The sequence below is a fragment of the Talaromyces amestolkiae genome (assembly GCF_001896365.1).
Source record: "Talaromyces amestolkiae strain CIB chromosome Unknown scaffold4.1, whole genome shotgun sequence".
NCBI lineage: Eukaryota > Fungi > Ascomycota > Eurotiomycetes > Eurotiales > Trichocomaceae > Talaromyces > Talaromyces amestolkiae.
This window is the reverse complement of record NW_024468040.1, coordinates 23,608-39,075: the sequence shown is the minus strand read 5'-3', so window position 1 is coordinate 39,075 and position 15,468 is coordinate 23,608. Positions and strand designations below refer to the sequence as shown.

The window sequence follows — 15,468 nt, the reverse complement described above, 5'->3', positions numbered from 1 at the left end:
CCTGTTGCCTGGGCCAAACAAATGTGGCTTGGTGACAATAACAATATACTGCCTTACTCAATCAGGGCTCTTGGACTGGGAATATAAAAACCTCTCCAAGCATGTACCCATTGGGTCGAACTTTTTCTGGGAGTAGAAATCCATTTTGTCGTTACGGAGCGCTTAATTTTGCGTCCTGATCTTGTTCTACTTTATTCTTCTATTTCTATCTTTGTGAATCACGTACAACATTTAGGCTATCATGGCGTCGACTCAAGGTTCTCCGGATCTATCGCTAGGTTCATTTGATACAGCACTGTGTATTGTACCTCCTACCCATCTTACTCATGACATCAATCGACTGCGAGCTTTGTACGACAAGGCTTACGAGAAATGGCCACCACATGTTAATCTCATATACCCTTTCATCAACCCCGAAGCCTTACCTCATGTTGTTGAATTAATTCGCTCAAGATTTGTCCAGAACAAAGTTGAACCATTTCGGTTCACTTTGGACAAGGCGGGTTTCTTCACACACAAACATCACCGCACAATTTATACAACAAGTAGTGGCAATGGCCGGAAAGAGGTCGAAAATATTCGCAGGAGCGTTCTTTCTACTCTTGGTCAATTAGATACTCATTTCCAGCCACATTTGACTATTGGACAGAGTGAAGCGAATGTCGAATCGGACCTCGACTTCCTCATGTCCAAAGTTGACCTTCTCCCTCCAGTAGAATGGGAAGTATCCGAAGTCGTTATCTCGATACGCGAAAAGGCAGCCACTTTCAGTTCAACATTCAATCAATTAAGAGTTTGGGGCAAGCTCGACCTCTCTAGCGAATATGCACTGAACTACCCGAGCGCAACGCCTTTGTCCAACAACATTACAACCTTGTCGGACTCTACTCGACTGGAGAGTACATTTCATTTTGATTCTACGAACTGGGATAAACGAGAGGCACCTTGGAAGCGCACCCAGTCGATCGGCACCTCTAGTGAAGCGAAACATACTCAGTTATCACTAAGCATCTCGTCGTATAACGTTCTGGCTGATGCTGCTCACCCTCTCTCAACCGAACGCTATCCTGTCCTACTAGAGAACCTACTGCAGAGTTCAAGTATTGCCGATATTCTGGTATTACAAGAAGTATCCGATAGCTTCCTCACGTTCCTGTTGCACGATGAGAATATACGATCCCAATATCCTTTCAGCAGTCACGGCCCACCTGACCAACGCGATATTGGCCCTCTACCAAGCCTACGCAACATTGTTGTTTTGAGTCGTTGGAATTTCCGATGGGAATGGCTCAATTTTGAGAAGCCACACAAAGGGAGTGTAGTGCTCCAATTAGAAGACATAGGAGTATTTCGTCGCAGCGAATTTGTTCCTCTAATTGTGGCCGGAGTTCATCTTACTTGTGGGCTCACTGACGCATCTATCGTTGCAAAGCATGCTCAAGTCCGAACTGTCATCGAGCATTTACAGACCAGATACCCCGATAGTAATTGGATCATTGCAGGTGATTTCAACATACCCTCTTCATCGTACACAATCAATGCTGCTCTGAAAAGGAACTCAATCACAGCAAGAGGTGCTGCAACCCTATCATCCTTGGACATCCTTTTCGCAGAGTCGAAACTCGTCGATTGTTACTTTGGAAGCCGGGCCACGGGCTCGAATTCGGTAGACTACAGCACAAACTACAAGGAAAATTTGCGCACTGTGTATGAGGGAGAAGAGGGCGCAACGTACGACCCTATCGCAAACAGCCTTGCTGCCGGGAATTCAGGGAAAAGCTACCACTGTCGACCACAAAGGTACGATCGTGTTTATACAAAAGGCGAAGAGTTCCGAGTTACTGGATTCAATCTGTTTGGTTTGCCTAGTGAAGAGACAGAAGGGCGTCTAGGAAGTGATCACTGGGGTGTTCGGGCAACATTGGATTTGAATGATGCCCCGACAACGGGCGCCATTGGTAAGCACAATGTTGTCATGTTTTTCAAGAGGGCAACACAACATATCACCAGCGACACATTATTCAATACTACACTCCACGACTTGAATATGTTCCCTTCAGAGGAAGAGTTCGCTCATCGCCAGCAGATGTTCGAATTAGTGAAAAGCGCAATACAACAGCGGAACCTTGGTACCTCAGTTGAAACAAGACTTAACATTTCTTTTGTTGTGGTACCCGTTGGTTCATACGGATTGGGTGTATGGGATACTTCCTCGGATATAGATTGTCTTGTCATCGGGACTATAAGCCCGAAGATCTTTATAGCTCTAATGATTCAGAAGCTGCGGCGTCCGGAGTGGCAGGAGATTCATATCCTTAGAAAAGTTAAAGCTGCATCTGGCACAATGCTGGAAATTCAAGCCGGTGGTGTTCGCTTCGATTTACAATACTGCGCGGCGACTAGTGCTGCAGAGAGGTATGTTTTGCAAATCGCTACTGGTGACATGATTGACGCTGATCTCATTAGTTGGCCATCGGCCTTAAACTTACCTTCATCTGATTCGATCTTTGATCTACCTATGCAGTCTTTGCTCAAGCTGAATTCCATTCGAGATTCTGAGTATCTTCAACGTACAATCCCTGACCTTGGCACTTTCCGCAAGGCGTACCGTTTTATTAAAGCCTGGGCAAGATGTCGTGGAATCTATTCGTCGAAACTCGGCTATTTGGGCGGTATTCACATCACTCTGCTTCTTGCTCGCGTTTGCAAGCTACTCTTTGGTGCAGCTGGTGCGGCTTCCGTCTCAGATATTCTCAGTACCTTTTTCTCTTACTATGCCAACTTTGATTGGAAGAATGACATGATATACGACACGACATTCTACACAGCCAGGCCCGGATACCATCGGTCATACAGAGAGCCCATGGTTATTCTAAGTATTCATCCACCCAAAGTTAATGTTGCCCATGCATCGACCATGCTCTCGCTTAAAACTCTCGAGCAGGAATTCAAACGGGCAGCTCGTTTGATTTCCGACACAAGTAGCACCTGGAAAGATATTACGGACCCAATGAGCATTATTCAATTTTTTGAGGGCTATCACAGCTATATCAAGGTAGACGTCCATTACTGGGCAAAGGCTGCGGCAAAAGGACGGGCTTTATTTGGCTGGTTAGAGTTCCGGTGTGTCTCCCTTCTTGTCGACATCAATCGAGGGTTTCCTGATATTCACGCTCGGATTTGGCCGGCTCGTTTTACTGAAATGGAGGAGGACGTTCTTGAAGGGATGGAGGAATACCAAGGTTGTTTGCTCATTGGTTTGTCAAGGAGCGAAAAACCTTCGACGAAATCTCTAAATGAGTCAGATCGCCAATCTGCACAAATTTCAATCAGTTCCCTACTCAAGGAATTTGCTGAAAAAATTCGAGCCGACGAAACCTATTTCGACAAATCCTGTTCATGGGTTGATATCTCACTTGCCAAATCAACCGACCTCCAAAATCTGCGCCTTGACACGTCGGACTGGTCACGTACCACTGGAGAACAAGTGGAAGATTTCGAATCTGATGACGGTTTCGAACAAGATCATGACGATTCTGTGACCTTCCAGACCGCCGGAGATACTGAATCAATGGAGCAGTGGATTCGACCAGCACGATCTTCACGTCCTCCTCCGGCGGTACAAATACTGGGAGGACCTAGACTCCGTCCAGCAGGTGATGTGCTCAATCGGCTCAGATGGGATGCATCATTCGATTCGTCCGACTACCTAGTCGGATATGTCGACCGCTTCGTCGGCGAAAAAGAGATGCCTATTGATCGCTGGAAGTCTGAACAAACCCACGAAGAGTTCATTCCGATGCATCGGGTCTCGTATTTCAAGCGGAAAAGTGATGGGGAGCGTGTCTGGGACCGGGAGAAGAGGGTTGATCTTATTTTCAATACCGGTGCAACTAACAGCGGTGTATAAATGCAACTTTGATATAGTGATTAATATTGAACAGAATTTGTTGGAAAAACCAATGGCCGCCACCAACAAATGATGGCCCGTGTTTGTGTTTGATAGATACCCTTTTTGTTACATTTGAGACTTTTCTAGATCGTCTGAAAGAGTTCACTGATGCGTATGTTATGGATGTTTTAACATGGAGGTTGTAAATACATGAAGATCATCATGAAACACATAGAACACATGAAATTACTTGGCGTAAAAACGTGTAAGCAGTAAGGATTTTAAGAAAGAAAATGCTTACTGAGTGCTGATCAAATCAGCAACTTTTTCTGCCAATGCGTATACTAATGCTTGAGGGTGACCCGGTGGCAAGAAAGGGAAACTACTGGCGTCAACAACTCGAAGGTTTTGAACACCATAAACACGGGCGTGGCTGTCTAGAACAGCCATTGTGTCGTTTTTCTTTCCCATTTTGCAAGTAGCAGAGGCATGGTATACAGTTGTCATACTCTCCGTGATAATCTGTTTTATTTGACCATCTGTTGTGTAATTAGACCCTGGAAATGCCTCAGTCGCATCTGCCACGCCTAGATCAGCCAGAATACTCCATAATTGGCGCTGTCGTTTGAATGACTGAACCGCCAAGTCGAGATCGGTCGGTTCATTGAGCCAGTTTGGGTCGATTATAGGGAGATCAGTCATAGAATTGCTTTGTAGTTTGACCGTACCGCGCGAAAGAGGCGCCACGAGAGCAGTGTTGAGTGTCGCATAGTTGTGACCATCGCGCGGATCAGCCGTTTGTTTGTTCAAATTATATCCGTTATAGGCAGCGACAGGTAGCCATTCGATCTCAGGCCAATCTGATGGAAAAGCACTATCGAGGATGCTTCTAGACTGATTGCTGAGCTGAGACCGGTACGGCTCTGGAAGTTTTTCCCAGCCGTAGATGCCTGGGCCAAAGATCGAGAGAGGACCAGTAGCATTGTTGATGTACGACTGGATACCCAGCGCGGAAAGTGTGGCGTTGTTTAGGCCCGCAGATGCCGTGTTGACATTGACTCGATGAGCAATGCCAAATATGGGATGGTCTTGCATATTTTGGCCCACGCCGGTCAAGTTACTGATACAAGTGATGCCAAAGGCAGCCAGTTCACCGCAGGGCCCGATCCCGGATACCATGAGTAACTGTGGAGACTGGAAGGCACCAGCAGATAAAATGACCTCCTTCCTAGCAGTCAACGTAAAGTTGATCGGAGGTGTTCCAAAGAAACCAGCGGCAGACACCAGGACGCCCGTTGCAGTATTGTTGCTGTCAAATATAATCTTTTGAGCCAAAGAGCTCTTGTACACAGTCAGAGGCAAACCCGCATTCAAGGCATAATTCAGGAAGCTGGATTCAGAAGTCTCCCGCCAGGCGTTTCTCGGGTCAATCGTCAGAGTGGCATAGGCTGATCCCAATAGTTTGCCGCTATTCAGACCTTTAATTTCAGACATGTTGGCCATGATAAAAGCTTGCTGTGCCCACGTTCCAAATGGATCGACAAAGTTACTAAATGACACTTTCAAAGGGCCACCAGTAGTGTTAAATGCATTGGGATCTTGCTTGTTGGAAGAGTTGGTGTATAATGTTTGATCAGGCGGTGTGTAATTCACTGATTTCTGGTAGTAAGGTAGGAAGGCATCCCAGGTGTAGCTCTGGTCATCTACTTCATCTGCCCATTGCTGCATGCTATCTACCGTCGCGCGTTGATACAACATATAATTTCGAGCTGATGAGCCTCCCAATGTCTTTCCGCGTGCATAGTGTAACTGGCGGTCGGCTAAAGCAGATTGTGGAGCAGTAGCAAGCCCCCAGTCTACCAAGGGAGAATAATTGTTCAAATCCGACCCAGTAAAATAGGTCGCATAACCTGGAACTATCGAGAGGTTGCCGTTGTCAACTTCATAAAACCCGCCCGCTTCGATCACAGCCACGCTGGCGCCAGTCTGTGCGAGGCGCGTTGCGATCGTCAGTCCTGCGTTACCACCTCCAGCGATCACGTAGTCAAAAGTTGCATTTGTTGCTGGAGGGCCAAAATGGCTCGCAAGTAGTGGTCCGCGCTGGCCATAATCGAAGAAATTAAGATGCTGTCCCTGAGCGGTGATCTCGAATATCACGCCAGTCGCTAGCACCACCGTTGCTAAACGGAAATTGGCAGACAGCATAGGTATTTCACCAAGCCGCAGAACTAGAGAGGAACAGAAGATGAGCGAGAGAATGTCAGAGAAAGAGTTAAGGAGACGGAAGCAGCAGCGAGGCAGAAAGAACTATCTAAGATACTTTCTGTAGGCGTGAATTGATTATAATAGACCTTTGCTGATACTCCAGCGAGCCAGAACCGGGCATGCTGATGTCTACGACTTTTTGTTGCTCAGACAGTACAACCAGCCACGCGGTTTTCGAGCCTATCTCTCACATCCAGTGCGACGGAAGCAAGTCGCTTTAGCGGCAACGCAACGATTGTCGGCATGGACCGCATGAATTTGTACGAACAGAGTCAAGCGCAGAATTACGACCCATAATGCGTGAGCCTCGTACAACGATACGTTGGACGTATGTGCTCCGACGTTGACTACAGCAAACGTCCAAAACAAGTATTCGAGGCGATTAGTTATTCCGTGCCGTGTCTTCCGGAATAAGAGCTTGGGACAGTGGATATGTATCCACTAATTAGTATTCTTTAGTAGAGCCGGGCGTTGGGCCAACCGAGATTCCTCCGCATGATTCATATGCATACAAGTGGGATCTCCAACGCAAAAAGATTCAGCGCGCTTTCACTCCAATCATGATGCAGAACTGTTATACCGATCTGTGTCGTCTTTCCTCTTTAGGGCAGGATGCTTCGGCCGAGGTTTCCGCGCGATGCATTATTCCCACCTTTCCTATTTGGGAACGTCCGTTTTCATCGTATGGCCCTATCTTGCCGAGTATGGACAGTGAGCCCCAAGGCCCACGCCGGAGCCCTGCGCTTCACATCCCCCAGATCCACTAACTACGTAAATAAACTCGTAGTAACTATATAATTTACGTCCGTCCAGTTCACTCGTACTCGCAGTCCTGTGTATAGTCTCTAGTCATCGCGTTCACATTTCGTCTTTTCCTGGTCTTCGCGCCAATGGGGCTCCATACCAGCTTCTCGACATGGCACCGACCCCGGACCAAGGATGGAAAATCTATGTAGGGACCTTGACCACAATTGTGCCCGCCACTCTTGCGGTCGGTGCAAGGTTCCTGGCGAGATGGATAGGAGGTATACGTTACTGGTGGGACGATTGGATGGTGCTAATTGCCTTGGTTCGTTTTGCCCACTCATTGCACATGTTTTCCATCTGCTAAAGCTTCGCCTTCCTCATGCAAAAACAGATCGATTGCTGGGCAATGACCGGTCTGAGACTGACAGCAGTCAAGTATTTCGGCCACGGCAAGCATGCAGCTGATTTGCCAGAAGAGACTGTCATCAAGTTTGACAAGGTATGTGCTTTGCTTACCTCTGACTGAGTCACGCCTTATCCTTTCCATGTTCAATCTAATCGGGTCCTCCAATAGAGCTTCATAGCCGTGCAAATGTTATATTTCGTCGATGTCGTCGCCACAAAAGCAGCCTTTTTATTCCTATACTACCGCATATTCGGCGTGAACGTCTGGTTTCGTCGCGCTCTTTATTTCCTCGCATTCTTGCTTGTTGCCTTCCTAATCGCGTGTCCGATTGTCGCCGTGGCCGGATGTCATCCAGTATCGTATTACTGGAACAAAAACCAGCTTGGTTCGTGTATCAACGAGGTGGAATTCTACCGGGGGAACGGGATTGCAAATGTCATTCTCGATTTTATAATCTTCTGTCTGCCCGTGCCTATGGTCTTGCGCCTAAAGACCACTGTTCGGCAGAAACTGCTCATCTCTGGTATTTTTGTTCTCGGCTTTTTGTAAGTACAATCATTCGAACTACTTCAGAAACGGCTTCATAGGGTCGCGTTGAAGTAATCGAGCCGATTCACTGATGAGTCTAAAGTGTATGTGTGATTTCCATCATACGCATCGTTGCTTTTAATGGGTCCAATCCAACAGATATGACCTGGAGCACTGTCGAAACAGCCATGTGGTCTTCCATCGAACAAGCCGTTTCCATCATCTGTACCTGCTTGCCGACTCTTCGCCCTTTGTTCAGCCGATTCCACCGTTCAACTACAAGTAGCTCCGAGCAATCAAACAATTACCCTACGGAACCTCGCGGCAAAACATCGAGCAATAATATTACGCTTTCACAATTCACAAATTCCGGAGAGGGCGACAGTACGGCCGAATTTGCGAGGCTATCAGATCATTACGACAATGATGGTGACGATGTTGATGATGAACAGTAATTTTGATCTATTTGAAATCTACAGATCGCGTCCGCGCACATGGAATGCATGGATATCGAAAGTTTGGGGCTCAAATGTTGACATGCATAAATGATCATCATAGATATAATGACGCAGGGATACACGCGCGATTCAGCGACCTGCCAGGGTTCTGTTTCCAACAGTTTTTTCCCGCATGCTCATTTAATCTCAGGAGGAAAGAAGGAGTAAAACGAAAAGTTGGTCAATTTGTGAATGCCGCTTGTAGAACTCGATCAAACTAAGTTACCTACCATCCGGAATAAATGAAAAGCCCACAGTGGATCCAATAAGACCCTGAGCTTTGCTAAAACTTTTCCGCAAACTCTCTGAAGCCATAAGCCTTGGGCAGAACTTTTGTGCATCCGGCAGGTTTCTAGGAACATTGTCATCAAAGACGAGACTCCTGGCACTCGAGGTATGTTTAAAAATCGATGACATTGGTGATAATAAAGCCAATATTTGAGTTCCTTGTTGGTATCAATAAGCCTCATGCAACTAATTGGCTCTATCAATCCTGGGCACCTGGGCATCAAGATTGTTTATGGTCTTGGCCGAGACGTCTCGACAAGCCGTCAGGCATGCACGACGTATCATGTCAAAAAGAACTCCATACCTATACAGCACATCGTTATACGCAAAAAGTTTTCGCTGCCCGGGTAGCTATCTGTCTGTGGCTCGATTCGGCTCGTGTGATTGACATTTCATGTTGAAGGGACATCTGGAGAAATACATTCGACTCAACCGATTAGTGGGTGACTGTGATCAGGTAATAGCTGACAGCACCTTCTATACACGGTGGTAAGAATCTTGGAAGCTTGGAAGCTTTACACAAAAATGAGACTTCATATCGTCTTTGTAAGGATTGCCTGGGACATTCAGATATGCTTATAGGCCTCCATCCCTATAAGGATCCATCATTAGTTTGAACATAGGGGCATCCCTAGTGGGCAGATCGAATTAGAAAAGTAGAAATAACAAAGGGCTTAAGCTATCCTATGTAATTGGTGCATTTAAAAACCAGCACCGGACTCCACAGTCCGCCCAAGCCTCGTCCACTCATTGAAGTTGAGCAACATCGGACGCAAAATAGGCATTATTCAAACTAATGATTCTATCCATTTCCGAATACTGTTGATCCAACAATATTGACGTTATCGTAGCCAGCTCATCTGGACTACCCCTGTTGTATCCAGCTGGACCGTTACCAGAACAAGTGGAAGTACAGATCATTGTCTGACGATGAAGATCTTCGTCTGAGTAAGGATTGGAATTAATTCTGGAGGCAGTCGTTATATTTGACTGTCGGTTGGTGTCATTGAAAGGGGTTGCTGAGTGGTTCGAAGCTATTCTACCCCGTGCCTTTGATATGCTAGTAGATGGGTCGTGAGAAGGGTAGTCGCCAGTGTAGAAGATGTTATTGTTTGAAATGTTGGCGGAAGATTGGATATCTGGTAGGGATTGTATACTCGCGATTGAAGGATTTGGTTGGTCAATATTGGTGATCGCTGCAGTTGTCAGGTTCTCTTCATCGCTCCTATTTTCCTGGTCTCCTGCGGGCAAGTCAAAAACTCAATCACCATCCTTGAGCGCAGAGAAAAGCTGACCTGCCCATTCAATTTCATTCGGATAACCTAGAACATCTAGCTTAAATGATTCGTCGTTCTGACATCGACCGTATATGACATTGAGCTGACTAAAATACTTTGCCGCCGCGTTTTTGCGATAGGGAGCATTTTGTTCTTCACGTTGAACGGACCAGCGAACAGACATTACATCGAGCGCTTCCATCAAAGTCCAAAAGTCCGGGCTAAGGTCGGTTTTGTAATAACGCCAGTGTACTAAATACTCAGATGTCAGTACTCCATGACTGCGGACAATGGCTCTCCTACAACTGTCCCATATCGCTGTGAAAAGGGAGTTGCAACAGCAAGAAGAGAGAAGGATATGAAGAAAGTTTGATACATACCAAGAAGTACCCGGGCGCTCACGAAGACACAAAATGCAAACTGACTATCTACAATGCTCTGCGGAGAAGAATAGTCGAGGAACTTCTTCGTGATGTTAGCTGTTTCGGCAGCTGCTGTTTCACAGGTCTCTGCGCTAGATAACGTAGGAAGTTTCAATACTTCGTGCCACTCAAGGGGTGGATATGCAATCCGTTGGTGCAAGAGAATCATAGAAGTATTGTGTGTAATATGCGCGAGGGTGAGATTTGGATCCATGGTAATCACAGTCGGTTGCCGGGAGATGTTAGAATCTCTCCATTTTTGGGGTAGCAGCATTTTCCAACTAAAACACATCAGAGTGTCCAAAGTGAGTTGATAGATAGTTCGGCAATGGAAAAATATTTCATACGACGTACCTAACTAAGCGCAAGTCCAGTTCTTTGAAACGCATAAGCCAACTGCCCATCTCCTGCCGATCACGATAGTTGATCTTTTGCTTCAAGAAAAATGTAGTCACCCTACTCAAGGATTCTGTCGCTTCGACCCTGTAGGCAAATGCACCGATCGTCGACATATCAACTTTCTCGTCAGGCACCGTCGGTAAATGGCCACTTTGAAATCGACTTCGGGGTGGTTCTGTGGCGTTGTAGTCTGTAGGGAGGAAAGTAATGAGGTTGCCAATTCTCCCAGCAGACTTGTCCCAAATTCCGAAAAATGGCGTGGTGACTGCCTCTTCATTGTGCCATAAGCCTCCATCAGCAGGGAGACGTCGATGAACGTCATTCGATGTGAGACTAGTGTTCCATCTGAATTTTGTTTAGTTTGAAGAATATTTTAGTCGGAGCTTAATCTTTTACACACCCAGTGGTTACAGAGCAAAACCTGTCATTTTGAGTTCTTGTTAGACCCAACCAACCTATTTGTCGATGAGTCTTACCTGTCCAAGTTGAATACAGTCCAGAATACCCTTCTCCTTTCTTCCTCTTCAACCCAGCTCTTTGCGCAGGGTAGAGAAGGTCGTGGCTGAAGCACCGGGCCTTTATCATGATTCTCAGACTCGACACTCAATTGTAGATATTCAACGGTTCTTGTCAGAGAGCCGACAATTGGCCAGGCACGAGAGACTCTTCCAGAACCAATCTACTACAGTGTCAGTATAAGGCAAACATCGAGTAAGTCATCTATGGTTGTAGAAATAAGAAATTCACACACATCTTCGAAACAGACTATAATCAAGGCTTGAAGATTCTCGACATACATATCCTCCATTCCCGTCAATATGACGACTTTTCGCGCTCGCTCACAGATACTCTCAATGCTTACAATATCCACGGAAAGCTCGCGTGGATCAATGTGTCTGAGCATGGCTACAGTCATAGCATGGAGAATAACTTCTAAACGACGTCTTTCGACCGGATTCTTCAAGCGTTGCCGAAATCGTTTCTCGTGGAGTATTGGAATCCATGGTTGCACTAAATTAAAGTATGTATCAATTACTGACTTTAGAACCTCTAGCGGTGGTAACGTTGAGGATAGGTTGGCCCAGTCATTCGTATCGACCAGAGTGGTGTCGTCCATGCGCTTTCGTTTGTTGGACACTGGGGCCTCTGTGTTATGTGTCGGTATCCGTGGTCCGTATTCCGTCTCTTGCGTAACTTGTCGAGAGACACCGTAGGTAGAATGTGATGTATCTAAACCGGCTGTTCTTTCCGTTGTTTGAGAATGTAACTTCTCTAGTAATAACTCCAACCCTTCCTGGAGTAAAGATGCAGCTGCAGATCTGCTTTCCTGGCAGACATGTGAGGGTTCATGATCAAAAGCCCTGCCTTGCTGATAGATGGCGTCCTCCAAAGCATCTATATCTAGTTAGTATTGTTTTATCTACCGGAGAAAATTGATTGCTTGTTTCAGCGTCGGTCTTCGTACCCACTCGTCGCCTGAGAGTCTCTACCGCACCAGTCTTCAAACCAGGTTTCTCGCGGTCGTTATCGTATGCACATTGTGTTCCTGAACAAACGTAGCAAGTAAGCAACTGTAGCTCAAGTGAAAAAAAAGTAACCACAATCAGAGGTTCAATTCACCAACTCTTCGACAGTGGCTGCACACGGGTGTTTCGCGAGAGCATCGGAGTTTGCGCTTACGACATGCCTTGCACGCAGGTCGTGGATCCCCTTGGTTCAACTCCTCCATGGTTTCTCCTTTACCTAATTGTTTATCATCAATAGCTAGATCTTCTCTCGAAATTCGAAAGGATTGTGAATGAGAGATTGGGGACGAGGGGAGTTGACCGCGAGCTCTTGAACATATTAGAATTTTAGCCCGAGACCCGTGGTATTTCTGCCGAATACCTACCGTTCTATTTTAAATCAATAAAGCGGGGTATAGTAAGAGTTTGGGATGAGTATTGGTTATTGTGGCGGGRCAACTGTCCTCTCGCTCTAATGCCCCATCTTCGGTTAATTTCACAGGTTACCTACCTCTCATGTGATGGTAGAGCGTGGCAGCTCTATATGGCTATTGCAAGTTTGTTGGGCGGCGATTGAGTACACAACCCTTCGTTACTGCCATTGTAGTGGGGTTTTTACATCGCATTGTGTAACATATGTTTTGTTGTCAACCCTAAGATTTTGAGAAGCTGTTCACTTCCTTGAAAATCCTTGAGTAGTTTAACCTGAAGCTCGCACCCATATAAATGAGATGATCTGACGGATAGCCCGACTAACCCACTCATTGCTTGAAGACATCAAGAGAAAGTATTAGCAAGTCTAGATAGTTTATCTACCTTCTATCTGTGTATCACCAGTGATAGATGTCTTTCAGATATTACAGTGATCAATAATCATGCCTCCACTTTCGGGGTTCTCTGACAACCCTTTGAGGAATCGAGACGACTTCATTGCAGCCGCTATTGCCCTTGTCCAGCCACTGCATCGTCATTTTTCACCTGGTAAGGCTACCATTCGCCTCGCACATTCGACCGGCGCGCACTTCGATGAAGGTGCAGCGCGGCTTGAAGGATTTGCGCGGCCGCTATGGGTGGTCGCAACGCTGCTACATTCACTAAAACATGATGACGACCATCCTCATGGGCCAATTATAGAGTCTCTTGCGAAGCCTTGGATTGAAGGCATTTGCATAGGCACAGATGAGAATCATCATGAGTACTGGGGCACCATTCAAGATGGCGATCAACGTATGGTAGAAGCGGAGGTAGTTGCCTGTGCGCTACTGTTCGCTCCCAATCATTTTTTTCATTCTCTGGACGGGAGATATAGGGCAAATATCGTTGCTTGGCTACGGCAGATGAATGGAAAATGGATGCCAACGAACAACTGGCGATGGTTTCGCGTTTTCACAAATCTAGCGCTGATTCTGGTTGCTGGAATCCCGAAAGATGAATTACAAGGAGAAATTGATAATGATATGGCCGTTCTTGATACATTTGATATTGGTGAAGGTTGGTCTTCTGATGGGCCATGGTTGACGGCCGAGCAAGAAGCAGAAGAGGAGTGCGAGAGCGCCAGGACTGGTCGATATGATAAGGTCGGCATTGGGCGGCAGGCTGATTATTACTCGGGAAGTTTCGCCATTCAATTTAGTCAGATATTATATTCCAGGTTCGCGGCCGAACTGGACCCCGAGCGAGCAGATATGTACCGACAAAGATCGCGAGAATATGGAGCCACATTTTGGAGGTACTTTGACTCTAATGGTAAGTTCTTACGATATGTTCGAATAAAGTATGATTATGTTAGCTGAAAGCATATCGAAGGCGCCTCCATACCATTTGGCCGCTCTCTTACTTATCGTTTCGCCTGCGGAGGATACTTCTCTGCGCTCGCTATCGCCCAAGTATCCGAAATGCCGGCACCTCTGTCTTCAGCCGGAGCTGTCAAGGGGTTCCTGTTTCGACATTTACGCTGGTGGGCAAGGCATTCCGAAGAAACTTTTTACACTGACGGTACCATGAATATCGGGTGGCTGTATCCGTAAGTTACTGATTCCCTCATTATCGTGAAAAATTACTCTGATAAATTTTTGTTGTCGATTCAGAAATATGTATATGAGCGAAGATTATAACTCCCCCCAATCTGTTTATTGGAGTCTCAAGTCTTTTATTGTTTTGTGTCTTCCATCTGATCACGACTTCTGGACGTCGAAAGAGATATCATATCCTGCACTAGCAGCCAACCAGGTTGCAAAGTGTGAAAAATTGCCTTCAATTTGCCTCATACGCCCAACGACACAAATCCTATGCAATCACCCCAAAGGAAACCATCACTTCATGCTTTCAGTTGGACAATTCGTTGCGTGGCCAATGAAAGGGACTCAGGCCAAGTACTGCAAATTCGCTTACTCCTCTGCTTTTGGATTCAGCGTCCCTACTGGCGCACTTATTCAGCAAATTGCTCCAGACAATACACTGGCTCTCAGCAGAGACGGAGCGACTACCTGGTCTGTGAAGTGGAAATGTTCAGAAGCTATGTATTTCTCAGCTAGAATACAAGATTTAGGTTCATTTGAGGAGATAACACTTGCCGCACGAGTGAGTTGGTATCCATGGGCCTATGATGGACCGGTTACGGTTAAAACGACTCTAGTTCCACCAAGCTCACGCTGGCCAGATTGGCATGTGCGAATTCATAGAATTCGTTTCAATGGTCCGAATAAGTTGAGGAGCCTGCATTTGGTCGAGGGCGGCTTTGCTATATCAAGAGTTCCGAATGGTGTAGAAAGAAATTTGCCCCTCTTTCTCGAGAAACAGAACAGTGATATGTTCCACAACAGTCTTGACAAGTCGCAAGGTATTTTCCTGGGACAGAGAGGTGCACTCGTCATCTCCCCAGCTGGTGCAAGCGGTTTACGAGCAAGTGTTCATACACTAACTTCCAAAGCACGGGTCATAACTGAACATGAGGCTATGAAGCCTGACTCAAATACTAACCTTACTGCACAGAGGACACTGATTCCAATTGCGAACCACGAAGTGCTCGGGTTAGACTCAGGCGACGAGATTGAGCTGGTGACAGCTGTTTTCGCCGTTGTGGCAGGKGGTGGGAACAGCCAAAGTCGTTCGCTGAAAGATCGATGGATGGATTTTCCTAAAGTTCATACGGAGGGATCATCGATTGATCTAAAGAGAGATGGTAGTACTATTTTCATCCCCGTGTGAGTGTGTATACAAATGAGACGAGAGCTGGTGTTCTG

General features: G+C 46.3%; 5 protein-coding genes across 5 annotated transcripts; 3 read left to right on the top strand and 2 right to left on the bottom strand.

Annotated features, from left to right (window-relative positions):
- Window positions 1–241: 241 nt before the first annotated feature.
- Window positions 242–3,910, top strand: BHQ10_002615 (uncharacterized protein; the record flags this gene model as incomplete). Its single annotated transcript, XM_040874781.1, has 1 exon — window positions 242–3,910. The coding sequence occupies one exon, from the start codon at window positions 242–244 to the stop codon at window positions 3,908–3,910; it is 3,669 nt and encodes a 1,222-aa protein (XP_040731120.1).
- A 279-nt stretch (window positions 3,911–4,189) lies between these two features.
- Window positions 4,190–6,097, bottom strand: BHQ10_002614 (uncharacterized protein; the record flags this gene model as incomplete). Its single annotated transcript, XM_040874780.1, has 1 exon — window positions 4,190–6,097. One exon carries the CDS (start codon window positions 6,095–6,097, stop codon window positions 4,190–4,192), a length of 1,908 nt encoding a protein of 635 aa, XP_040731119.1.
- A 976-nt stretch (window positions 6,098–7,073) lies between these two features.
- Window positions 7,074–8,293, top strand: BHQ10_002613 (uncharacterized protein; the record flags this gene model as incomplete). Its single annotated transcript, XM_040874779.1, has 4 exons — window positions 7,074–7,226; window positions 7,296–7,403; window positions 7,479–7,855; window positions 7,942–8,293. 4 exons carry the CDS (start codon window positions 7,074–7,076, stop codon window positions 8,291–8,293), a joined length of 990 nt encoding a protein of 329 aa, XP_040731118.1.
- Window positions 8,294–9,883: 1,590 nt separating this feature from the next.
- Window positions 9,884–12,450, bottom strand: BHQ10_002612 (uncharacterized protein; the record flags this gene model as incomplete). The annotated part of the gene is made up of 8 exons (XM_040874778.1): window positions 9,884–10,152; window positions 10,281–10,603; window positions 10,677–11,066; window positions 11,122–11,142; window positions 11,198–11,400; window positions 11,473–12,116; window positions 12,187–12,267; window positions 12,402–12,450. 8 exons carry the CDS (start codon window positions 12,448–12,450, stop codon window positions 9,884–9,886), a joined length of 1,980 nt encoding a protein of 659 aa, XP_040731117.1.
- Window positions 12,451–13,101: 651 nt separating this feature from the next.
- Window positions 13,102–14,253, top strand: BHQ10_002611 (uncharacterized protein; the record flags this gene model as incomplete). The annotated part of the gene is made up of 2 exons (XM_040874777.1): window positions 13,102–13,972; window positions 14,033–14,253. The coding sequence occupies 2 exons, from the start codon at window positions 13,102–13,104 to the stop codon at window positions 14,251–14,253; spliced, it is 1,092 nt and encodes a 363-aa protein (XP_040731116.1).
- Window positions 14,254–15,468: the final 1,215 nt, after the last annotated feature.